The following is a 26023-nucleotide window of genomic DNA, read 5'->3' on the forward strand; positions in this document are numbered from 1 at the left end:
ATGATTTGGTCATGGTATAGCATGCAATGATCACTGCCCCCTTGTGCAACAGAAATTTGCTTATGCAATAAAACCTATTGTTTCTCTGCCCCAGAACATGCCCCCCAAATCTGCTCCAGATGGTCCACCGACTCTCTAGAGCAGATTTTGCAGATGCTGGGAGGCTGCAGAGGAAGGAGAAGCCCAGTTGCACAAGCAGATGGTTCTCGGTCTGTGTCATTTAACTTGCAACAAGCAAATGACTATTTTTAGATTTATCCTAAATATTTCAAATAATCTGAATTGTTTACCTGTACTAGTTGTTAGCATAGCTTTATGTATCCAGGAGTATCCATGAAGTCATGGATAAAGTTCCCCAGACGTACATAGGAGCTGATGGCAAGGGTGGGTATTTAGCCCCCCTAGTGGTTATAGGCAAAATTGCAAGAAAAAACTTCACTCTTGCAGGTGAATACCAAACGGTCTTTTTCAAGTTGTAGTTTTGTATATTGTAATCTGAGTGAAGCCACACCTTTAATTTAGAAAAAATAACAGAAAAAAATGAAATCAACACTTGCATAGTGTTCTTACCTTAAATTGCCTGACCATAAAGTGGCCATTTCCAGCTTCATTCTTCCTCTTGCAGCAGCCCACATGGTTTCAGTAGCTGTTGCTGAAAGTTGAGTTTGCCCTTGGAAGTGGCGTCAGAGCAGCACAAGGTGTTTGGGGCGCAAGGATGTTGTGGAAAGCACATTTTACAGAAAGAGGCTTTCAGGAACATTCGCAGAAATGTTTGAACCCTGATCTCCATGTCCTCTAGGTTTATGAATTGACACTGCATTATACGCAGCACCGGGACCACAATGTTGTGACTGGCTCTTTGGAACTATTACAGCAGCTTCTTAGAACACCCCCTCCTCCTCTCCTCCTCGCCCTCACTACTGCTGGTGCCATTGCGCAAGTCAATGCATCCAAAGATGAGACTGCCAGCAGAAACCGCAGTGACAGCATAGTAGAATTTATAGGTAAGATACATATTTTTCCCCCAAAAAGCAATTGTGTGATAAGTCATCGTAAACATCTTCAGTTAAAATTTCTGGTTTTTACAATGACAGAATTTTAAAGCATGTTTAAAAAAACTTTCAGTAAAGGTGCCTTAAGAATACCAAGTAATTTTACTCAGAAGATCTAAACTATCATTCTGAGTTTGGGGTGAAGAAGGCATCCAGTGGTATGGGTTGCCTCTTCCTACTTCCTGGGAAAAGGCAGGGGACATGTGACCTAGAACTTCTGCCATTAGGTCCTGTCTGATAGGTGCTTCCACGGTTTGTTCCCCACCTTGCCCAGGAACAGAGTCCCTTGGCTTTAGTACCTATGGCCTCTGCCACGTACTCCTCCTTCATTGTTTTCTTCTAGACATCCATATTGCTGAAACCTCTTTTCTTGTCTTTTCTCCCTCCATTTACCTCTTTAAAAGTAAAACAATTTTATTCTTTGTCTGCTTTCTTCTCCTCTGCTCTTGGCTCCTTCTGGAAGGCAAACTGCCAAATCTGGATTTTAAAATAGGCCAGCAACATGTTTCTGTCACTAAAAGCTTCAGACCTAATGCAGGTCTCCATGGCTCTTTGAGCCATGCCTGAGTGGAGCAGGCAGAGATCTCTCCCCTTTGCCAGCTGCAACCCATCCATGCCAGCAACTGCTGTTATCAGGGCTTCCCAGTAAGGCAGCAACCATGGAGAATTCAGGGCAAAACTATTCTCTCCAGCACAGTTGATGTGAAGGGAGACTGTATGCATGCCCAGCACCTTATCTGATGCCTTACTTATTAGATCCATTCATTTAGTGTCATAACAGAGCAATTTCCAAGGAGGAATTTTTTTGCTGGGTTCAGCTATAATCACTGAATGGAAATGCAGCATGACATTAACTTCATTATCTCTCTTCAGCCTGCCAGCAAAGATCACTCTCCTAAAAAAACCAAAAACCAGTTAGTGCTTCTCAGACTTTGTTTCTGGTCAGAGTCCAGGGGGAAAAGGCCAGAATGAGACTTGGCACCAGTGAGGTTTGCCTGGCATCCTTTGGTGCCATTTGGCAGATTATGGTGATGATTTTGCTGTCTATTGACGATGCAGTTTTGCTGTTTTGTTCAGTTGTTTTATAGACTTTTATATGGCTTTTATTATAATGCATTTAATGCCATCCTTTATGCTTTTAAAATCAGTAAGTTGCTTGAAGATTTCTCTGTCAACCAACTAATAAATTGCTGCTAATATAAGTCATCTTTCTTTGTTGTGGATGCAGCAACTACAGGCAGCGACTGTTTTAGACGTGTCTGATATGTGTGTGACCACAACTGTTCGCATTGCGCCAAACCCAGAAGTTACCCAAAACGTCACAAAAGGGGACGGAACAGGGTGTTTGCAGACTTTTTCGATGGTGTTTCAAATATACACAATTTCACTTAAACATGTGGTGCTTTGGAACCTAACCCCCATGTAAATTGGGAGTTGCCTGTATTTAATTTTCTGCCAAGGCTATAGCAGCCAATACTATGGGCAGGAGATCAATTTGGCTTCACCACTGGAATCTTGATTTTGCCTCCTAATGTAATTAGTATCCCTTCTATGCACATAGAATCATAGAATTGTAGAGTTGGAAGGGGCCCCAGAAACACACTGATCCTGATAGTTATCTTGATTAGGAGGGGTCCCCAAGACTCACCTCTATGCAGACCTCTGCAAAGGCTTCTCTTCTCTTAGCATTTAGACATTGTGCACCAATGTCACAAGCAGATATCTCTTACTTGATAGGTGACAGTAGCTAGGGATGCAGAACTTTAGGCTTGGGGGCCCATTACTTGGCACAGGCAGTGCACAAGACCTGGTCGTTTCTAGACAACGTCTCATTTGGCTGGCATTCCAGGCAATCAGCCTTGTCTTGCTGTCCTTTCTGCCCCTAATTCAGCAAAATTGTATGCTGGTAAGAACAGACAGTATGTGTACCAAAGCCTGTTTCAATTGACAAGGGGGCAACTGTTCATCCCACATCTGGGTGGATAACAACCTCATAACAGTCTTCACACAGCACATCAAAGGGACCCACAATACTACTGTGGACTTCCTTTCTCACAAAAGATTAGAACCAGGGGAATGGAGAGCAGCACTAGATCTGTTGCCAAGAATGCTTTGGCTCTTTAGTAGACCTGTTTGCATCTCCAGCAAACATAAGTCCTTCTGCTTCTTCACCAAACGCTATCAAGAGCAGAGGCTGTGGACACTCTCAGATCTTCTAGGCAAAAGGGACTGCTCAACACCTTCACAGCCACTGCCCTCCCCTTCAGAGGCCTGTCTTAAGTAGAGAAAGCCACACTCCTTCTAGTAGCGGAGGAGGTTGTGGTTCTCAGAAATCCTCCAGACCATTCACTGGTTCCCCCCTACACTGGGATATCTACTTTCTCGTGGGTCCGTTATCTATCCACACCAGAGGTGGCTCCTGTTAGCCACCTGGCATCTGAAAGGCATGTCCTCCTAGAGCTTGGCTAACCATCTGTGGTAGTGGACACCATGTTTCACCTAGGAAGCTTCAGATGGGGCAATCTGCAAGGACCTTAAGTACAAGACAGTGGGCATAAGCTGCTGCAGCTCCTTCAGGGATTCAATACTGGTCTCAAACTGAAGACCCTGTGTGTGCAGCTCTCAACAGTATCTCTTGTTCTTTCCAAAAGGAACATAAAACAGTTATAACATACCCTTGCTTGAAGTGTTTTTAGAACATGCATTGCTACTTCGCCCTCCCATGATGTATGTGTTCCCCATTGCAACCTGCATGTTGTCCTCAAAAGCCCTGATCCAACCATATACAGGAGCACTCCTTAGATTGCTGTCCTCAGTGGTGGCCTTCCTATTAGCCACTGACTCGCTTAAATGATTTCAGAGCTGGAAGCTTTCTTCATAAAACAACACCTTTGTCTTTTCCGCAAAGAGAGCCATTTTGCACACTGATCTAGCTTGCATACTAAATGTTAATTCCATTTCCTGCAGGACTCAAGCTTTTTACTTCTGTCCCCAAACACCTCCCCCAAGCTGGGCAAGAGCTGGGTTCTTCAACCCTACATCAACCACACAAAACACTTTAGGCAGGCTGATATTTTGTTTGTTCCTTTTCCTTCAACCTCTTTGGGATAAAAAGTTCAGCCAAAGCCTTAATGCCTATTTCACCATGACCTTTGAAACACAACTCCTTCATAAACCTCAGAATGTCATGGCATACACTACTAATCTTCACTACCATGCCTCTCAGTGAGATCTGCTGAGCCACCACATGTGTCAAGGAGCTGTCAAGTGAGCCCAGGTTGACCACAGGGCAGGGACACACGGAAGGCACAGAATGTGATTAGCTTTTTATTATCAGAAAATATCAACATAGTCCTCTGGTTCATCTTAATCCAGCTGAGAGCTTGCTGAAACTGACCACTGGCCCTTCCCTTCCCTCTCTAGCCTCTCACTCTCGATCCTTCCCAAGCAAATGAAGGCTGCATTGAGGGGGTGGGCTCCTCCTCTGGGCCTGTTGCTCAGTAATGTGCAGGAATCTCCTCGTTTGAGGTGTCAGAGCGGGAGGAGAGCCAGCAGGACTGGGACTGTCCTGTTGCTGTGTAGCAAGGGCAACCTCTGACTATCTGAGTCTGCACTCATACTGTGACTCTCAGCCTCTAATCCTGTCCTGGAAGTGCCTCCTCCTCCTGATCCTCTTTGATTGCTCAAACTCCCTGCTTCTAGCACCTCCCAGCTCAGGCTTCCGCAAAGCCTCTGCCCTCCAGATGTTTTGAGACTACAATTCCCATCATCCCTGACTACTGATCCTGCCAGCTAGGGATCATGGGAGTTGTAGGCCAAAAACATCTGGAGGGCCGAGGTTGAGGAAGTCTGTCCCAGTTCATCCCTTCTGCAGACTGCTTTTCAGTGTCCCATCACCATGATCCGGGATCTAACTCGTTTTCTTCTGTGTCCTCCCTGGGGGCTCTTGGGCAGCCGGCTCCCACCACTCTTTCTCATCTAGTCAGTCCCTGACAACATGTGAGTCACCTTCCACATTCATCAGATACGAATGACTGAAACATTCACTTTAGATGATGAAGCCTTTGGAAGGAGTGTTGTACAGCATATTCACTGTTTCCTAGAATTGGCCCTTCTAATCCATTTGCAGGTTAGCTTTTACATAGCCTGCATTATTGGATGCCTCCTGCACACTAAAGCTAGAAAGGAACACTGGACACTTAATACGAGGATTCCTTCTAGAGGCATCCAAACTGCACTATGGGCTAAGCATTAGCTGATACCAGCATGAGGCAGTCAGAAGGCTAAGCCCCTCACCCCAGCTTTTTGCAGTTAATGTTGGGTCTCCCTCTTGCCTAACGGGAGTCCAGTCTTTCCTTCCTTTTACTCCCCCTTGTTGCCTGGCCTTTTTTGTTGTTGGCTCTTGTTTCTCCTCGGTTTTGCTCTGTCTCACAGTTGGCCATGGGACTGAACTGGGGAAGAGTCAGACAAGACCTAAAAGCAAAAGTTCTAGGTAACATGCTCTCTGCCTTTTCCTGGGCAGTAGGAGGAGACAACCCACATTGCTGGATGTCTCCATCACACCATGCCAGAAGGAATCTTCATGGTAAGTGTCCTGTGTTCCTTTCTGGATGCATTTAAGTGTGGAATTCCAGAGAACCATGTTAGTTACTCTACAAAGATTCCTGTGGTACCTTAGAGACTACTGGAAGTTATGGCATTATAAACCCTTCAAGTTGCCGTAGAAGTCTCTTTTTGTTAAGTGTTTGTAGCCAATCCTTGTGCTGAAGCTACATTCAGTTGGAATAAATGATGGGTTCCAGTTTTCTTGGCCTTTATTTCTCCTTTCATTGCTTAGATTTTATAAAAATGTTCATTTCCGATTGCAACATGTAAAGATGACCCTTATTTGTTCACACTTTATGAGAAACTTAACCAATATCCAGTAGTAAAGTTTGCTGCTGATTGTTAGAAGAAGGAAATACTTTATAGCATTATTTTTAATGGTGGCTAACAACAAATCTTCTGATACCTCATTTCTCAGAGGCTATTGAAATTCCTTCTTGATAATCACTCTTATCTATGCGTTGATTTGTTACTTTCTGTAATTTTGCAGCTGGAGGGGGGTCTTCATGCAGCCCTGTTTTTTCCAGAAAACAAAAAGGTGATTATATATGAAATCACAGTCTCTGACTTTACATTTTCTACCCTTTTCATTTCTTTGACTTGGTAAATATTGGTTTCCATTAACATATCTTGTTTGGCTCTTCTTTAATTACACACCTGTCACTAAGAGAATTCAACACATTATTATTATTATTTTCTTTCTTTTGGCATATACAGTTGGTATTTTAAAGATATGGAAAACTGTTTTTTATTATTTCTTATAGCCATTCCTTGCTTTTTGCTATTCTCAAAATTGCATATGGCTTTGGCTAAATGCTTGATTTGTCTATGACTACCATAGCTTTCTTTGAATAAAAGTCAAAACGTTTTTTTATAACCGACTTTTAAGTTTGCTTTGTTCATTATGTTTTCAACTTCTATGGTGTTTGTGTAATGCATGCTTATGTATTGCACATTTTAAATGCCTCTTCATATATAATATGTATTCTTTGCTATCACAGTCTATATAATGATGGCTTGGATCGAGGAATGACTTGAATGAGTGACAAAGTACTTCTGATTGCACAAGGCAGTCCTGCTGTGGTCTCATAATTTCCCCACCCCACTGTAGCCTCTGGTGCCCCATCACATACCACCCAAAAAGTATTGTGACCCTCAAGAGAGACTTCTGAGGGTGTGTGCACAAAGGACTACAGTGGGTTTGGAATGGTGGAGCTATGAAAGCCACATCACATAAGCAGAGTTCTATGAATCCAACCCAAATTAGAATTTTAACTTTAGACCTGCAGTTTTACCTTTAGATTAGTTTATCTGGATTGAAATAGACTAGTATACGTGAATTGATTACTTCTATTTTTTAGATCTTGACATGGTTTAATGCTGTGTGGAGCCCAATTGAGCTGCCAGACTCACATGCTCTCTGCCCTGGCCAGCCCCCTCTTCTCCATGCATCTGGGAGGGAGGTACTACTGAGATTAGATAAATATTGTTTAGCATTGCATACCAACCAGGAGTCCTTGCTTAAAACCAACTCTGACCAGCTTTAAAATAAACCACCTTCAAACCATGTGTTTATGAAGCCAGTTTGTTTATAATGCCAAGCCTAGATTCCACAAAGCTCCCATGGCTGAAGAAGAAGAGAGGGAGGCTGTGCCTTAGCCTGGCAGTTCACTCATGCTTGTCCACAAAGCACTAAGCTATGCCCAGTTCTGTTATTAAGGCCAGCAACATTTTCCCCCTTAAGATTGGCCTAGGTCAATTGGAGAGGCACTGTTTGCTGCATATTATAACTTGCATTAGTGTTTCAGTAGTATATTGTGTTGGTCTATATTGGTACTTGGTAGCATTTTCCATCCTGAGGGCTGCATTCCTTTCTGGGTGACTTTCTAAAGGCCACATGCCAGTGGGGTGGAGCCACAGATAAAAGCAGGTGGATAAAATAATGAACAATTAACCTTTGTACAGTAGGCTAGCTTCTACAGTCATTCCTCTCCGTCTTCCACCCAGTCCAGCAAGAGTGATTAGAATTCAAGGACAAGGGCCTTGAAGAACACAGGGCCTTTGCCCTGAAGCAGGGCCCGTGAAGGGATTGACCTGGGAAGAGTTTTGAGGGTCACACAGAGAGGGAATGGCTTGTGGGCCTGAAGTGCTCCACCCCCGCTCTTCATACTCTTTGTGTCCATCAGCTGGATCTTAATCTTGCCCATTAGAAACACTTCAGTATGTGAAATGGTGTCAGTATTCTGTAGGAATCTGTATTAGCTCAATCCCATGTTATGCCAGTACCATCTTTTTCTGCAGCAGAGGACATTATTTACAATCCTGGATTTCTGCCAGAACCACTGATGGCTGAAGGCATTTGTTTAAAAAAAAGTTATGCAAAAACTTGCTAAGCCATAGAGGCTTACATTACAGCATAAAGGGACACAGGTGGCGCTGTGGTCTAAACCACTGAGCCTCTTGGGCTTGCCAATTGGAAAGTCGGCGGTTCGAATCCGCAAAACGGGGTGAGCTCCCATTGCTCTGTCCCAGCTTCTGCCAACAGTTCAAAAGCATGCCAGTGCAAGTAGAAAAATAGGTACCACTGCGCCAGAAAGGTAAACAGTGTTTCTGTGCGCTCTGACTTCCGTCACGGTGTCCCGTTGCACCAGAAGCGGTTTAATCATGCTAGCCACAAGACCCGTGGACAAACGCCGACTCCCTCGACCTGAAAAGCGAGATGAGCGCCACACCCCATAGTCACCTTTCACTGGACTTAACTGTTCAGGGGTCCTTTACCTCTACATTACAGCATACTGCAGTAGTCTAGGTTGAGCCTAGACAGAGTCACGTGATAATGGCTAGGTCTACCTTTACCAGGAAAGTTAGTAGCTGGCACACTAGCTAAAGCAGTGCAGTTGCACTCCTGGCCAGGTCTGTAATCTGATTACCTAGGAGCAAAACCAGATCCAGCAGCACTTCAGTTTAAACCTGCTCCTTCAAGAGGAGCACTATTTTCTTCAGAAGAGGCTAGACATCTAATCCTGGATTTGCTGTCCTACTCACCAACCTTATGTCTGGTTTTGTTAAGCTAAATCCAATCCATTGTTACATCCAGGCATTGATTTAGAGTTCTTGTGCCTCCTTAGATGGATGGAAAAGTAAAATAAGTCTGGAATACTGTATATTGATTACACTGCAGTCTGCATCCTGAAAAGTGGCTTCCAACAGCAGTTGTGACTTGAGCTGACTAGGGAGCTACCTGCCTGTGATGGGTCTATCTGCTGCTGGAGGCAGTATGCCTCTGAATGCCAGTTACTGGGAATCAGAAGTGGGGAGAGTGCTGTTGTGCTCAGATCCAGCTCTTGGGTTTCCATAGGCATCTAGTTGGCTATAACAGGATGCTGGACTAGATGGGCCTTTGGCCTGATCCAGGAGTCTCCTCTAATGTTCTTTGCATTGACTTCGTTCCTCCTGTAGGCTGGGTTCCAGAAGGAACCTTCCAGATGAAGGAATTCTTCTTGGCTCTTGGCCTTTGGGGTTTCATAGAGTTCCATCTCGTCTCCCATGCCTCTTTCTCTCTATTTCTCTGCCACCCTGATGGCTTTACTCTTCTTCCTCCCACCTTACCAGGTAGTGTCGTGGGGAAAACGGCCATTTGCTTCCCTTTAAAAAAAGTACCATATTTTTTGCTCTATAGGACGCACCTTGTTTTAGAGGGGGAGAACAAGAAAAAAAAATCTCCCCCTCTCTGTGCAGCGCCCCTTCAGCGAAGTGGCAGAAGAAATGGAGCCCCTTCCATTTCTCCTCCCGCTTAGCTGAAGGGGCACCTACCCTTCAGCGAAAGGAACCCGAAGCCTCTGGAGCGCAGCAGAAACTCCCGCTGCGCTCTGGAGGCTTCAGGCGGCTATCCTTGAAGCCTGGAGAGCGAGAGGGGTTGGTGTGCACCAACCCCTCTCACTCTCCAGGCTTCAGCGAAAGCAACGGGAGCGGGAGCGCTCCCACTGCACTTCGGAGGCTTCGCATTGCTATTGCTGAAGCCAAGGAGCCTGCATTTGCTCCATAAGATGCACACACATTTCCCCTTAATTTTGGAGGGGAAAATGTGCGTCTTATAGAGCGAAAAATACGGTATGTTACTGGTGTTCTGTGCTGCAGGGGAACACCACACAAACCGGCTCCAGCTGCATTGGCCACCTTCATTTCCCAAAGTGACGGGGCAAATGAAATGGGCTGCAGTCGCATGAAAGCTGGTACTGGGTTGGTGAAGCAAGAACAGAGTTTTCAGCCTGCTCAGTTGCATGGAGGAAATTCCACATACCTGTGTTTCAGACTTCCTTACCTTTTAAATTAGAAAAGCAGCCTTTGGTGGAACCTTTGAAGGTCTAATAAATAATGATTTGCTGGACAGAGATAATTCCTCAGAAGACAAAAATATATTGCCCTTTAGTAAGTCTCACATTGCCTTTAAATAGGCAGATACCTATTGTTGCTGTGGATTCTTCATATGATTGGCAATACATGCGGCATTCCAACCACTTTATTCTTCAAAGTGAACATGATGTTTCCCCTCGCCCATAGAGCCACAAATGATGCCTGCCCACTGCTGACATGTCAGAGTTTCTGCCTGTCACTTCCTCCAGTTCAAGCATCTCTAGACAACATCTGTTTGGAAGGGCAAAAGGAAGTGCTTGCAGTTCTCTGGACCGGGACACTGATCTAGATTTTTATACAGGAAACTAAAAAAAATATAGCCATTTAAATGCTACCACCGGTTCTCTTTATATTTTGGTTCTGTTTATATTTTAAATATATGAACTTAAAATTCTTGAAGTATTTTGTGCTCCTTTGCCAACATTACTATCCACTATCTCACTATCCATTTCTGGTCCATTTCTAAGTATCTTTTGGGGTGCTAGTTATTGTATTTTCTTTCTATTAATGTTGTTTTAGTTCCTCACAGTACATCTATTTTAAACATTACATTACAAATACTATTACAGTAAATACTTTGCAAGCAGATAATTGAATTGTTGTGTGCAGAGTTTTACAAGAAGCAAAAAATCTAAACAAATTATTGCCTTGGTTATCAGCTAAAGTACTTCTAGGAGAAGAAGGTTTGGAAGATGACACTGAAACAAGACCTGAAGGCAGCAGCGCCGGTTTCGCAGGTAGATCTTCTTCTTCTTCTTCTTCTCATGTTTGTTGTTAACATCTCTGTAATCTGTTCAACTCCACCCATTATAGTTTTTTTGTCAGTCATGAAAACATTGCCCTATAGCTAGAAGGCTGCACGTAGTGATAAAATGTTTTAAATGAATTAACCTAAAAACTGTACTTATAGAAATTTTGCTGTTGAAGATCAGACAGGAAAAGACATCTGTGATGTGTGTGAATGTCCCTGTGGTCAAAAGGCTATAGCCTTTTAATTGGAAAACTCCATATGATTTCCAGAGAACAGTATTTTGTTTATGTTAATATCTTGGGTGATTTCTAGTATGATATTATGTAGAACAAAACAATTGTGAAATATGTCAAGATATTATATAAAGGCTGAAACCAAGCCGCTACTCAGTGCTTAGATTGGGTGACCACCTGGAACCCACTTATATACTGACTTAGGTTCCATGACTAAAGAAAGGCAGGATATAAAAATTAGATAGGGATATATGCATATTAGCAAGCGACTGTTAAGACATTTAGCTTACTTATTTTATTTTGTAGGTGCTTTTAGGTGTTTCTGCATCTTTATGGGTTTATCTTACCTTTTTAATGGGTTCCTGGATCTTTGTGGGTTTCCTTTACCTTTTTTTTAGCTACTATGAAGAGTGACTTAGCTAGTGAAGTAGCTGCTTCATCAGCTTTGTCGACAGCTGCGCCTGCAAGTTCAGGAGCTGATTCCTCAAGCTATGACATCATAACTGAGCAACCACGTTCTCAGCACACACTGCAGACAGAGTCAGATCTGACAAGTTGTGATTTGACTTCAGCTAACAAAGGAGATGCTGATGAGGACGTTCTTAGTGGAAGCTCCAGCCAAATCAGTGCTGTCCAGTCAGACCTTCTGGTAGACTTGAATGATGGCACTCGGGCCTCCTCTCCCATTAGTGACAGCTCTCAGACAACTACAGAAGGCCCTGATTCAGCTGTCACTCCCTCTGACAGTTCTGAAATGGTGAGTGTTCAGTGGGATTCCAAGTGGTTACTGGGAAATCTGATTCATTGCATCCCTTAGTTTTTTGGCAAAAAGTAAAGGTTTAGACATGCCTGCCTCTTATCCAGTAGCACTTTAAAGGTTGCTGTTTCTTTAAACATGAGGTGGTTTGATGTCATTTTAGCACTTCTGCTGCTGCTTTATTTTTACATTACATAACTATAACCCTTCTAGACAACCAAATTGGGCAGTGAGTCAGTCTAGTTCCAAACACTGAGCAAACTATACATCTTATACCTTTCAGTACTAAGAATGTTGTTGTTGTTGTTTAGTCGATGAATGGGGTCACGAAGAGTCGGACACGACTAATTGACTAAACAACAACAACAAATAATATCTCCCTACAAGGTATTCTGGCAGTGATGGGGAGGGGAAAGGACAAGAGAAGCCCCTTCTTTCTGATTCTGCCACCCGTTTAAATTAAAGCAGACAGGGACAACCTTTTTCAGCCTGATTCCCTCAGCTTTTCAGAACTGGGGATATATGTGTGCACTTAAAATCCCTTTGCACGCAAACAGGGTTAAATGTGTGTCTTCTGTTAACATACCCAGGCATGCCCTAGATCTAGGATCCAAGTGCTGCTTTAATTTTTTGTTGTTATGGGAAAGAGGGCTAGTCTCAGAACATGGACCAATAGATATTGGGAGTGGCAGTCCTTTAAGTACTTGGATCCTAAACTGTTCAGAAAGTTGTTTTGTTAGTACCTACATCTTGATTTGGGGCTTGTAGTTTGTAAGCAATCAGTGCATAACTTTGAAGATCAATGTCACATGATCCCATCTAGCTACCCCGCTTAACTGCCTAGTCATCACATTCTGGACCATCTTCAAGCTTCAAGGGGAACATTTCCAGGGCTATAGCTAGAAATGACAGCCTGAGGATTTTGTGAGATGGTATGGAACTATAAAAGAATATGTGTGACAGACAGATTTCTAAGCTGGGATTAACTGCACTGTTAAACTGTTTTTACACTTTTACATTTTAGATTCTTGAGGGAACTGAAAGCCAGTATTCTGGAATGCAGATTGGACAGCTGCAAGATGAGGAAGATGAAACTGCAAATGTCCTCCAGGATGAGTCAGCTGAGGCTTTCAGAAATTCTTGTGTTGGTATGTTCATTATAAGGAGAAAGTCTGTGAGAAAATATTTACTGAACTGTCTCATTTAGAATGAAGCTGTCTTAGGGCATTTTTTTTTTACTTCTAATCATAGATCCTACATATTCATATTTATTGTTTGAGGGGTATGTCAACCATCACTTTCATTGCTTTCTTTTTTTAAGCCCTTCAGCAACCCCATTTATTAAAGACCATGGGTCATAGCAGACAGCCTTCCAACAGCAGTATGGACAAATTTACATCAAAAGAAGAACTGGACCCCAGTGATTATGAAAATAAGGTAAGACGGTTGTTCACATTCAAGGGTTAAGTGTATCTGAAAGCCGTTTATAATGGAATATGTCAGTGAATGGCAGGAGAATATGATCTTTCTTAGGGCCTGTCCATATAATACTTGTCAGAGCTAAGCCCTGGTTTGGTTTAGTGCTGCTTTTGAACCTGAGCTCATTGTTCATCTCCTCTGGGCAAGTGCACAAGCAGTAAGCCAAGAAAAAACCTTGGCTACAGCTCATAGTTTGTCTGAAGCAAGACAAACTGCAAGCCCAGCTTTGGAAGTAATGTTAAGCCAAACCGTAGCTTAACTCCAGATAGTGTTGCAGTAACAGGATAGAGCAAAGAGCGAAGGGCCATTATATTTGTTACCTTTGTTACAAAGAACCTACTGGTATATCTTTATTACCAATATATAATTTTGCTTGTTTTTAACAGCTCTCCAGAATTAAAGGAGATATTGGTTGTTATACAGATGGAGATGCTGCTCCGCTAGTTCACTGTGTCCGTCTCCTGGCTGCCTCTTTTCTTCTTACAGGGGAGAAAGGTGGTAAGTAGTATAAATACCACTAGAAACCACCTCTTCCTGCTTCTCTCACTTAATATGGTTAATACCTGATTGGCTAAAATTCTGATTAGCAAAGAACTGAAATGAATGATTTGTTTGAAAACATAATTTAGGCTTCATAAAGCATGGTTTGTTGCTATGATTCCAGCTCGCTGAAGCCATATGAAAGACGGCAAAGTCAAGAACAGTTAAATCTGTGGCAGGTTCAATAGGCCATGCACCACTATACTGGCTTTCTGCTGATGTCTTAAAGCTGTGCTATAATATAACAGGTGGGCTGTGGGTTCAACAGACTTTGGCAGAGGCTGTAGCTGGCACAGTGGGATTTAGTTCAACAAACAGGGAGACGTTCCACTGTATAAGCTGCATCCATTACTAAGGACCATAGAATGTGGCGTTTGCTGATGATGTGATGGGGTATATTCAGATACACCAAGGTTTTAGGAAAGATCTGGTGAGGGCTGCAGTTCACCAGGTGATCAAGAACTGGACAGATTCCTCCAGGATACAGGAAATAGCAGTAGAATGCCCTAAAAACCTTTGTCTTTTAAGACAACATTTTCTGGAGTGGAATTAGTGTTTTTTGTCCATTTCCAATTCCGACAGTCTACTTTTTTGTTACTTTTCCCTATTTAACTACATAGCTTGACTTCATAATATTTTAAATATTACTTCCTATACTTTGTATAATGGCTTCTCGTTACTGCAGTATCCAGGTGAAACTATTACAAACTGAAAGTGTGGGTGTTTTGTGTTATGCAATTAAATGAATTTTATTTCATTAAATGTATAGTCAGGTACAATTATCTTTTCTTTAGCACTGGTTCCTGATAAAGATGTAAGAGTCAGCGTAAAAGCCTTAGCAGTGAGTTGTGTAGGAGCAGCTGTTGCACTCCACCCTGAAGCTTTCTTCAGCAAACTCTATAAAATGCCTTTTGAAGCCACCAAAGAAGAGTGCGGTATGTTGAATTTCATATTGTCTTGTTTGTATTCTTGTGAAAAAATAAAACGTTTTTATTTCTGACTATTTTGAAATTTATCAGATATCTTGTCTGTAGTGAAATAGTCGTCTGTCCATAGTTGGAGCATTGCCATTATTACCGTACCTGCTGACAGGGAAGGAATGAATAAAGAAACATGTAATCAATAAATTAAAGAAGCCACTCTGCTTCAGTACCCAGAAATACATATTGAAAGAATTCCTTCCTCATGTGTAAACTAAGAATTACTATGTCATACTTTGAGGAACGCGGGGTGGCGTTCTTAGGGGACTTAGTTACTTACTTAGGGGACGCGGGTGGTGCTGTGGGTAAAACCTCAGCGCCTAGGACTTGCCGATCGTCAGGTCGGCGGTTCGAATCCCCGCGGCGGGGTGCGCTCCCATCGTTCGGTCCCAGCGCCTGCCAACCTAGCAGTTCAAAAGCACCCCCGGGTGCAAGTAGATAAATAGGGACCGCTTACTAGCGGGAAGGTAAACGGCGTTTCCGTGTGCTGCGCTGGCTCGCCAGATGCAGCTTGTGACGCTGGCCACGTGACCCGGAAGTGTCTTCGGACAGTGCTGGCCCCCGGCCCGTACGGGCAGGGGTACCTTTACCTTTACTTTACTTTGAGGAATAACAGCAATTCCTGTTTGGCTATAAACCACAATGAATATCTTGACAGCCCCTCGGCACTTCCAGTAAAGGTTAGGAAACTGGGATATGCTTTTTGCAGTGGCAACATGGGAATTCTCTTCTTACTTTCACGTAACTTTGGCTGTTCCCAGATAATGCTGGAGAATTGTTGCTTCGTGCTTAGTTCCAACTTTATAAATTGTTTGGAACTACTGTGCACATCCTAGGTGTCTGACATTTTGCCAAAGTCAGTGGAATTTCAAAGCTGGAGATCTAAGTTTTGATTCTGTTAATTAAAAAATATAATCAACGACACCCATATTTACCTGTAACAAAAAAAAAATGGAAGTCTAAGACTAAAGAACATTTTCTCCTTTGCATTTATTATTCATTTCTTTGATTTATTGTTTTCATGGATTTTATATCTGTTATATAATTTAAGCCCTCCTTCAGAAAAGTCTAAAAGTTTATTTCAGCACTGTGGAAAATGGCAAGAAACAGAAAGCCTATAAACCAAGACAGAGTTCTTTATTATCTGTACCTAATTTATTTTTCTAGAAGAACAGTATATAAAGGATATTGTGAATTATATTGATCATGGCGATCCCCAGATTAGAGGAGCAACTGCCATTTTATGTGGAACAATCGTTTATTCCATTCTCAGTAAATCTCGCTTTGATGTGGAAAATTGGCTAGCAAACATAAGAGCTTCAACAGGTAATAACCAGGTTAATTTGTAGAATCAGAATTTATACCATAAAATGCTTTCAATAGTTTCATGCATTGTCTTTGTTTTTTCTTATTCCCAGGAAACAGCTTTTCACTAGTAGACTGTATACCCTTATTGCAAAGGACTCTGAAAGATGAGTCTTCCGTCACATGCAAACTGGCTTGTACAGCTGTACGGGTAAGCAGAAATCTCTCTAAAATATAAGATTTGAAAAGAAGAGCACATCTCTATGGTCTTGTTGCAGAGGCAGGCATTCACAAATACCGTTACGAAGCAGCCAGCAGTAAACAAAGATGCTTTTTTCCACAACCAGTTTCTGCAGCACAGATTGATAGACCTTTTGCACCTTGGACTGCTGATCAACTCATGGTTCTGTGGGGTGATGGAGGATTCCATTGTCAAATAGTCTCACGTGGTATAAGGCTCCTATGGTGTTGCAGAGCATATAAACTGCTAGAGCCAGGCGGTGCCCTTCCCCTGCTTTTCCTCCCCACTCCCCACCCCCCAATCCTTCTCCAATATAATACTCCAGGAGCTTGAGCTTTTCTTCTTTTCTCCACGCCTTCTGTTTGTGTACCTTTGCTTCCTTGTTGTGTGTCCCTGTGGGGTCAACGGGCCCCCTGCTGTCCTACTGCTCTTACTATCAAGATGTTTCTTCGAATTGTCAGCAACATTTAACCTTCCTGTAATTTAAGGCAGGCATAGGCAAACTCTGGCCCTCCAGATGTTTGGGATTACAATTCCCATAATCCCTGACCACTGGTCCTGTTAGCTAGGGATCATGGGAATTGTAGTCCCAAACATCTGGCGGGCTGGAGTTTGCCTATGTCTGATTTAAGACCTTTAGATCTAATCCTGCCCTCTTGGTCAGCAGACAAGTCTTTGCCCTCTTCTGTGCAACAGTCCTTCACATTCTGATGGCTCATCTGCTTGATTGCTTCAATGCACTAGTGATTTTTTTTTTTTGCCCCCCCAGGGGGGGGGGACTTCTTCATTTTCCTATTCAGTGTAATAAATACTTAACTTTTATTTATTTAGATGTTGCTATTGATAGATTTATCATAATAGCCAAATAGTCCAGTTCAAAAATACTATGCAAATACTAAGAATGTAAGCTTTTATAAAGTTTAAATGCTATGTACTAATTACATTGTTTAAAACAATTAATTTTTTTTCCTCCTTAGCATTGCATCATGAGTTTGTGCAGTAGCAACTATAGTGCATTAGGTTTAAAATTAATGGTTGACCTCCTTACACTGAGGAATAGCTCCTATTGGCTGGTTAGGACTGAGCTACTGGAAACCCTTGCTGAGATAGATTTTCGGTAAGTTATTATTTCAGAATTTTGTTCCCAGCTTTAATTACGTTTTTTTCTTTTAAAAATTAAGTTATAGTTGTTACTCCTTAAGGCTTTGCTCTGCTCAACTTTTAACAATCTCGTCTACTATATTTCCCTATCTTTCATTTAAGGCTAATCAGTTTTTTGGAAGGAGGGGCTAACCACCTGCACAGAGGTGCACATCATTATACCGGAGTGAGTAATTGTTCTATTAAACTCTTCACTTTTATGGTTGTCAGGTTTACTTAACAGAAAGTAGCTATTTAATTCCATGTTGAAGCAGATGGATTTTAATGCATATGAAAAAGAGACAGGGGCAGCCTGTCCCATTTCACCACCTGAGACGAAACGGAGATCTGCTGCTGACTCACCTTGTGCTTCCACTGCTGTCAGAATGCCTCTTTTCTCACTGAACTCTGCCAGAGCTGGGGCATTGTGGAAGGCGTTGCTACTCATCTTCTCGGCCCCAGGGCAAGGAAGACAAATGGCAGTGCCCTGCACCAGAATGCCTCCATCTTGCTGGCCAGAGGGGGTCACTGCAGCAGTGGGGGTGGGGTTCCACCACTTGCTCTTCCACTGCCTGAGGCAGGTGCTTCACCCCACCTCATTGGTGAGCCAGCACTAAAAAGAGGCTCTTACATTTTTGCATAGGATTTCCAATGTATCCTTCATGTAAAAGGTTATCTATGAATGAGATGCCTTTGAAGATGAAATTAGAATTTGTGTCTTCATTGTTTGACACATTGTGATCTCTAGTTAACATACCATCAATTTTCTTACCTTTTCAATGTGGAAATTGTAGTTAATAAACTGTTGCTAGTAGTTGTAACGTACATGTATTTGCTGTCCAATTCCTATAGCTTTTAAAACTTCAGGAACGCATGCTCAATGATGTAGTCATTTCTCTGCTTGGAGATGAAGACCCTAGAGTGAGGCACGTTGCTGCTGCAGCTTTAATAAGGTATTGGTTAAATTAAATAATTACAATAAATTTGCTTAATATGCCTTTTAAAAACATTCAGTTTGCAATTTTCTGATGCCGTCATTGGGGATTAATTTAGCATTCATGTTATGTGTGATACTTGCATGCAGTAAAGGAATTGCCAGAGTAGAGAGTATTGATACATAGCACCATTCTGTTGGGTTTGGCAGACTGCAAGACTGTTTCCTGAATTTTGATGCTGCAGGACATAGTTTGGCAGTCCTTGGCTTGGAAAGAGAGACTGCAAGTCCTTTGTGAGGACTGAAAAGTGGATTTCTTTGACGGGGTGGAACCATATTTGAACTCCATTAGCCCATGAAAATCACTCAGTTTATTTCATGGGATGCTGGGAACAGTGACTTGGGCATTTCCTCTCACATGACCTCAGGCAGGAGCAAGGACTTGGGGGAGACAGGCACTTCCTCCTCAGTTTTTTCTCCTGCCTGACTCAGCAAGTTGTTTCTCCTGGCTCTCTTGCTTCTTCAGATAATTTTTCAGTTTTTGATCTCATTTGATTGTTGCTTTATTTTCCCTAGTTTTCGCAACTTACCCCATGTCTTTGAGTCTTACAAATGTGTATATATACATATATTCCAAAAAATATTTTGTCCCTCCCTACCCATTTGTTTACCTTAGAAACCTTAGTTCTTCTTGTTTTTTGTTTATTTAGTTTACTTTCTTGCAGAGCGTCCCTGTATACTGCTCTCCTACAGGGTCGCTAAGCATGCTCATTTTTTTGCATGCTGCAGCTCATTTTGCCACTCGCCAGTTTATTGATCAGATTTAAAGATAAATGGAGGAAGATCCTACCCAAGGCTTCACAATTGCGGCTCACTTTCAGTGGCCGCTGACTCCATATGACCACCTCATTTCTTTGGTGATTTCACATTCTAGGAAATGATAGTGCCATGGCTATTAAGAAGAGCCTCTTTGTGCTAGAGAGATTGCGTTGGAGCTCAGATGTTGAAGTTTACTAATAGATCTACTAATCTAAGCAGCTTTTTCTATAAAATATATTGTATGTTCCGTCAGTGCATCTATTAGTAGATGTTTGAATATGATTTGTCCATATAAGCCAAATACCTTAATGAATTAAAAATGTTGGCCATAATAAGTTTTGTAATGTCGAGTAAAATCTGAAGCATTTAAGATTCTTTATGTTAGTCAGCCTATTAAGGCTTACAGGTAGTGTTTGCCTGTTGCTTTAAATGAATATCACACTTTGATCTTGAAGACAAGGAAGCTCGCATACAATCTAAATTTCACTATTTTTCCATAGTTGACCCTCACTGAGGCCTTCTGTTCTCTGTTTCAGGCTGGTTCCAAAGCTGTTCTATAACTGTGACCAAGGGCAAGCTGATCCAGTAGTAGCTGTGGCAAGGGACCAAAGTAGCGTCTATCTAAAGCTGCTAATGCATGAAACTCAGCCTGCTTCTCATTTTGCAGTAAGCACTATCACCAGGTAGAGTTACGCTTTATCGTCTCATTGCTTGGCAAGAAAACTATGTTGAGTCAAATTCCTGCATAACCAGCTGGACCCCATTTCTTTACAGCATTCAAAAGTTTTCACTTCGCCCTCAATAGCAGCTTCTCTTACTTTTGATAGAGGATATTTGTGCAATAGTGTCTCATTGATGCAAGCGGGTTGTTCATGGTAAATTTGCAGGAATAAGGACTTGTTTTATACTGCATCTTAAGGCTTGAAGGTGGTGTTATTGTTTTTGTGTGTGTGCGTGTTTTTTTGGTGTTGTTTTTAAACTTTTAATTTCCAAAATAAAATTACAGAAACAAATTACATTCCGATACCATGATGTTACTGGGACGTGGGTGGCGCTGTGGGTTAAACCACAGAGCGTAGGACTTGCCGATCAGCGGTTCGAATCCCCGCAACGGGGTGAGCACCCGTTGCTCAGTCCCTGCTCTTGCCAAACTAGCAGTTCGAAAGCACGTCAAAGTGCAAGTAGATAAACAGGTACCGCTCCGGCCGGAAGGTAAACGGCGTTTCTGTGCACTGCTCTGGTTCGCCAGAAGCAGCTTAGTCATGCTGGCCACATGACCTGGAAGCTGTACGCCGGCTCCCTCGGCCAGTAAAGCGAGATGAGCACTGCAACCCTAATGGTCAGGGGTACCTTTACCTTTACCTTTACCATGATGTTGCACTGTGTATCTCAATAATAAATAAAAGATGCATGTTTAGCTGTTAACAAAACTAAAACAGTTAATCCATTTCTCCTACATGCATTATCCATTAATATATCAATTTCTGCAATTTCCAAGACTTGGGTTAACCATTCTCTAATTGAGCAAGCTTCCTAGCTGGTATTAATTTTTGGTTTGTATTTTTACCCTGTGATTATATTTGAGGAAGGGATTACCAACCTGGTGCCCGTGGTTTAAAAAATATTATAAAAATATTTTTGGGATATTTTGGCGGCAAGGGGAATGCTGGGACTCTGTGTGTGTCTGTTTAAGAGAGATGCACTTGAACAGAGAAAGAGGGAGGTGTGGGGTGTATATAGGTTTGTGTGTGTGATCTGTGAGAGAGCAGGATATTATTTATACCCCACCTTTTTCCCTAACGGGATTCGTGGCAGCTTGCAGATAAAAACAAGAACCGCTGAAAATACTGTATAGAAAAATCAGTCATTAAAATCCAACAACTCTGGGAATATACATCAGGCAGATCTCACATGGGACGGTGAAGATCACAAATTATATTCCATTCCTCCCTCATTCAACAAGGTACTATTCAACTTTTAAAGGAAAAAGTAACGCCTATTTATTTATTGCTTTTGTTTTAGAACATACAGAGGATATAATATACTACCAAGTCCAACAGATGTCACAATGGAAAATAACCTTTCTAGAGTTATTTCTGCAGTTTCCCATGCCTTGACAACATCATCAACAAGATCTCTAACAGTGAGTTTGTCTGGAAGTTTACCAGCTGGGTTTCTAAATATATTCAGATGTTTTTTACATCTTCTGTGTATAAAGCATTGATATCTCAAGCATCCATAATGGAGGCTAAGGGTGGGAATGCTGCGTCATGCTTCATATTTCCCCATGTTATTGATAGAAATGTATTTTCTGTTTTGGTATTTTAGTTTGGTTGTTGTGAAGCTTTGTGTCTTCTGTCCACATCATTTCCAGTCTGCACCTGGAGTGGAGGATGGCACTGCAGGTATGTTTCTTCCTCCTCTACACAAGCCTCTAGAGTTCATTTTTACAAAAACAGAGGACCGTCATATGGTCTTATTAGCTTATTTGCCATTGAACCCTAATGAGAATGAAATTTCAAAATTAGTGTGATAGGCTGTCATATCGAGGTCTAGAAAGTCAGATAATTTTAAAAGATGGTTTAACTTAATAAGTATAAAGGTGTGAGAAACAAAAACTTTTTCCAGTGAAGAGGAATATGTGGTATTTGAGTATAAAGTGGAATAATTTTCTTTTCAGAAGTTAACATTTTATACCGCTTGCTTTTTGTGTGATACTTAGTTCCTTACTGCTCTCATCAAAGGCATGAAAACCTGCTAGAGAGAGCGGATCAGAAATGTTAATTTTAATTTTTTGTTGGGATCTTTTAAAAATTCTTAGTAGATAACTGATGTCTGTGCAAAGAATGGGGAGCCTGTGTCCCTCCCTCCAGATGTTGGTCTCGAACTCATATCTGCCCCAGTCACTATGGGAGTTGTAGTCCGACAATACCCAGAGGGGAGCAAGTTCCCCATCCCTAGTCTGTATCTTTCTCTGTGCCTGTTGCCTTGTGGGGATTATACTTGCTGATGGTGGATCCTTTCTCTGCCATGAATACTTCACCAATAGAAGTTTGCATCATCTTAAATTTCTGTGCCATGTTTTAAAGTGTCAAAGTCAAAATTTAGATATTCAAGAGTGAAGATTGCTTTTAAACTACCAATATTTGATAGTAAATACTTTCGTTTTTCTTTGTCGTCAACAGCAAAACTTCAGTGATAATCTTTACTACTAGTTTCTAGGCTAATTAATAACAGTGTTATAAAGAATTATCCAACAATTTAAGAGATATTGCTTGCTTTTTGCCCCAAAACTCAGTACCCTTTTGTAAAAGGACTGGCAGAGGCCAGAGTGTAAGAGGGTCCTTAAAAAATACCAGAGTAGGACTGCATCCTTACTTTTCAGTAACTCCTTTTTTATTTCCTTTCCCCTTGTGACCTTGGGCAAGGGGGGGCTATTCCTTCACCATTGCTAGGAGGATAAAGGCATGTCTTGCTCTCACCTATGAGGCTCAGCATCTATCCACCCTGTTACAGATTACTCCACACTTAAGAGGAAGTTGTCCTGTTCACAAATTTTAGTCAGATGACCTTCACACTTCAAACATTTTCCTTGGTTTTATAGAATGTGCTCACATCAGTTTAAGACAGATGCTTTCTATTTTTCACATTTTCCCAAAGCTCATCTTAGCTTTAGCGCCTCACATCGTGAGGATGTATCCCGTGCCAAGCAGAGACAAGAATGTTGATAATTTACCATGAATGGGCCTTCGAGATTGGCATACAGATATATCGACAGCCACATTCCTTCCTTCCTACCCTCCATCCCTCCTTTTGTGGTTGTCTCCCCTCTTTCAGGTCCACACTCTTAAGTGGATGCGTCAAATTGTAGTCAGTCCCAGGTAGGCTGATGAAGGAGTGGGGAGCTGCTTCTTGCCTCTCTCTCTGACAGCAAACTAGAATAGCAATTCCAGATACAGTCTAGTCCTCTGTGTGTGCATGTGTTGGATCCCTCTGGAACAAGCTGCTGTGGGAACCTTGGAAGATAGTTTATGTAATGATTGATGCCAGCTTTTCCGAGTACTTGATCTTGCCTGGAAGCTAAGGAACTACACAGAGATAGCAGCATAACCTGGTTGGAACTTAATGCTATCTACCAGGCCCCATTGGACTTCTTGGACTTGGTTGGAGATGTGTACCGTGTTTTTCGCCCTATAGGACGCACCGGCCCATAGGACGCACCTAGATTTTTGGGGGGGGGGGATAAAGGGGAAAAAATTATTTCCCGCCCCCCCAGGCACGGGGCTGGGGCGGGGGAAGCCCAAGCTTCCCTCTCCCCCAGCCCCCAGAATGGGACCCAGAGCCATGCGGGGGTGCGCCTCCCTGCTGTCCCCCCAGTTTGCGGGGCTGGCGACGGGGAGGAGCAGGCTTCTCCCCCCCTCCAGCCTTCTAACAAAGTCGGGGGACAGCGGGATGGCGGCATTCCGCCACACATTTCCCCTTCATTTTTGGAGGGGGAAAAGTGCGTCCTATAGGGCAAAAAATACGGTATTTCCATCTTTAGCCTTTGTAGTCTTTAGTTCAATTCCCCAAATGCTAAAGAATAAGGTTGCTAGAAGGTTCACTTCATAATTTTACATGAGCTAACTTGTGTTGCACCCGTAGTTGCATTGCTTCAGGCCAGGGAACACTACAGACCACTATGGAAACTTGCTAAAATTCCAGGATGTGAGGCAGGAGCATCCTCAATATTTTATTTGCATTTTTGTGCTAACTTTTGTATATTATATTTTATTATGCATTATAGTGTATATTGCCTTTTGTGGAAACTGACTGTTCATAATTCAACTTCCAGTTTTACTCTGCTGGGTTCTACTCCCGAAGACTCTCAAAAGAGTAGCACTATTGGTATGGCTGGTTTGGTTCTGTCCCTGCTTTCATCCGCTTGGTTCCCACTAGATCTTTCTGCGCACCAAGATGCTTTAATACTGGCTGGAAATCTGCTTGCAGGTAGGAAGAAAGTTCAGCAATGATGATTTAATCTTAATCAACAGCTTACTGCTCAGGTTCTCTCTTCTAATTCTTTCCTTTTCCATGCGCTGGTAGGATCTTATTTGGGCTGATGCAATGTTTCGTATATGAAACTGCCTTGAAGACTGTTCAGAAACTAATGTTTGGCAGATTACAGTAGTGTGATTATAACCTGAGACCAGATATAGAAAACATTCAATTTTTGCAGTGAATATACTAGTTACACGGGTGGCGCTGTGGTCTAAACCACTGAGCCTAGGGCTTGCCAATCAGAAGGTCGGTGGTTTGAATCCCTGCGATGGGGTGAGCTCCCGTTGCTCGGTCCCTGCTCCTGCCAACCTAGCAGTTCGAAAGCACGTCAAAGTGCAAGTAGATAAATAGGTAATAATAATAATAATAATAATTTATTATTTGTACCCCGCCCATCTGGCTGGGTTTCCCCAGCCACTCTGGGCGGCTTCCATAGAAACCAAAAATACACTAAAATATCACAGATTAAAAACTTCCCTGAACAGGGCTGCCTTAAGATGTCTTCTGAATGTCAGGTAGTTATTTATCGCTTTGACATCTGATGGGAGGGCGTTCCACAGGGCAGGCGCCACTACCGAGAAGGCCCTCTGCCTGGTTCCCTGTAGCTTTGCTTCTCGCAATGAGGGAACCGCCAGAAGGCCCTCGGCGCTGGACCTCAGCATCCGGGCAGAACGATGGGGGTGGAGACGCTCCTTCAGGTATACTGGGCCGAGGCCGTTTAGGGCTTTAAAGGTCAACACCAGCACTTTGAATTGTGCTCGGAAACGTACTGGGAGCCAATGTAGGTCTTTCAAGACCGGTGTTATATGGTCTCGGCGGCCGCCCCCAGTCACCAGTCTAGCTGCCGCATTCTGGATTAGTTGTAGTTTCCGAGTCATCTTCAAAGGTAGCCCCACGTAGAGCGCATTGCAGTAGTCCAAGCGGGAGATAACCAGAGCATGCACCACTCTGGCGAGACAGTCCGCGGGCAGGTAGGGTCTCAGCCTGCGTACCAGGTGGAGTTGGTAGACAGCTGCCCTGGACACAGAATTGACCTGTGCCTCCATGGACAGCTGTGAGTCCAAAATGACTCCCAGGCTGCGCACCTGGTCCTTCAGGGGCACAGTTACCCCATTCAGGGCCAGGGAGTCCTCCACACCAGCCCGCCCCCTGTCCCCCAAAAACAGTACTTCTGTCTTGTCAGGATTCAACCTCAATCCATTAGCCGCCATCCATCCTCCAACTGCCTCCAGGCACTCACACAGGACCTTCACCGCCTTCACTGGTTCTGATTTGAAAGAGAGGTAGAGCTGGGTATCATCTGCATATTGATGGACACCCAGTCCAAACCCCCTGATGATCTCTCCCAGTGGCTTCATATAGATGTTAAAAAGCATGGGGGAGAGGACAGAACCCTGAGGCACCCCGCAAGTGAGAGCCCAGGGGTCTGAACACTCATCCCCCACCACCACTTTCTGAACACGGCCCAGGAGGAAGGAGCGAAACCACTGCATAACAGTGCCCCCAGCTCCCAGCCCCTCTAGACGGTCCAGAAGGATGTTATGGTCGATTGTATCAAAGGCCGCTGAGAGATCCAGCAGAACCAGGAAACAACTCTCACCTTTGTCCCTAGCTCGCCGGAGATCATCAACCAGCGCGACCAAGGCAGTTTCAGTCCCATGATGAGGCCTGAATCCTGATTGGAAGGGATCCAAATGGTCCGCATCCTCCAGGCGTGCCTGGAGTTGTTCAGCA

At 42.9% G+C, this 26023-nt stretch overlaps 1 protein-coding gene across 4 annotated transcripts in view; it reads left to right on the forward strand.

Annotated features, from left to right (window-relative positions):
* The window catches only part of HTT (huntingtin), a 115047-nt gene that overhangs the window by 19505 nt on the left and 69519 nt on the right, over positions 1 to 26023 (forward strand). For 2 of the 4 annotated variants that reach the window (XM_053403377.1, XM_053403374.1), the window contains exons 9-25: positions 800 to 1004; positions 6148 to 6195; positions 10730 to 10807; positions 11453 to 11811; positions 12836 to 12959; positions 13133 to 13248; positions 13677 to 13788; positions 14625 to 14765; positions 15978 to 16136; positions 16229 to 16326; positions 17334 to 17473; positions 17620 to 17683; positions 18349 to 18449; positions 19786 to 19932; positions 21272 to 21392; positions 21578 to 21654; positions 24084 to 24238. In XM_053403377.1, the coding sequence (XP_053259352.1) occupies positions 800 to 1004; positions 6148 to 6195; positions 10730 to 10807; positions 11453 to 11811; positions 12836 to 12959; positions 13133 to 13248; positions 13677 to 13788; positions 14625 to 14765; positions 15978 to 16136; positions 16229 to 16326; positions 17334 to 17473; positions 17620 to 17683; positions 18349 to 18449; positions 19786 to 19932; positions 21272 to 21392; positions 21578 to 21654; positions 24084 to 24238 (2245 nt within the window). The remainder of the gene's footprint in view (positions 1 to 799; positions 1005 to 6147; positions 6196 to 10729; positions 10808 to 11452; positions 11812 to 12835; positions 12960 to 13132; positions 13249 to 13676; positions 13789 to 14624; positions 14766 to 15977; positions 16137 to 16228; positions 16327 to 17333; positions 17474 to 17619; positions 17684 to 18348; positions 18450 to 19785; positions 19933 to 21271; positions 21393 to 21577; positions 21655 to 24083; positions 24239 to 26023) is intronic. The other 2 variants (XM_053403376.1, XM_053403375.1) reach the window with 2 other exon arrangements.

The sequence above is a fragment of the Podarcis raffonei genome, chromosome 9 (assembly GCF_027172205.1).
Source record: "Podarcis raffonei isolate rPodRaf1 chromosome 9, rPodRaf1.pri, whole genome shotgun sequence".
NCBI classification, from domain to species: domain Eukaryota; kingdom Metazoa; phylum Chordata; class Lepidosauria; order Squamata; family Lacertidae; genus Podarcis; species Podarcis raffonei.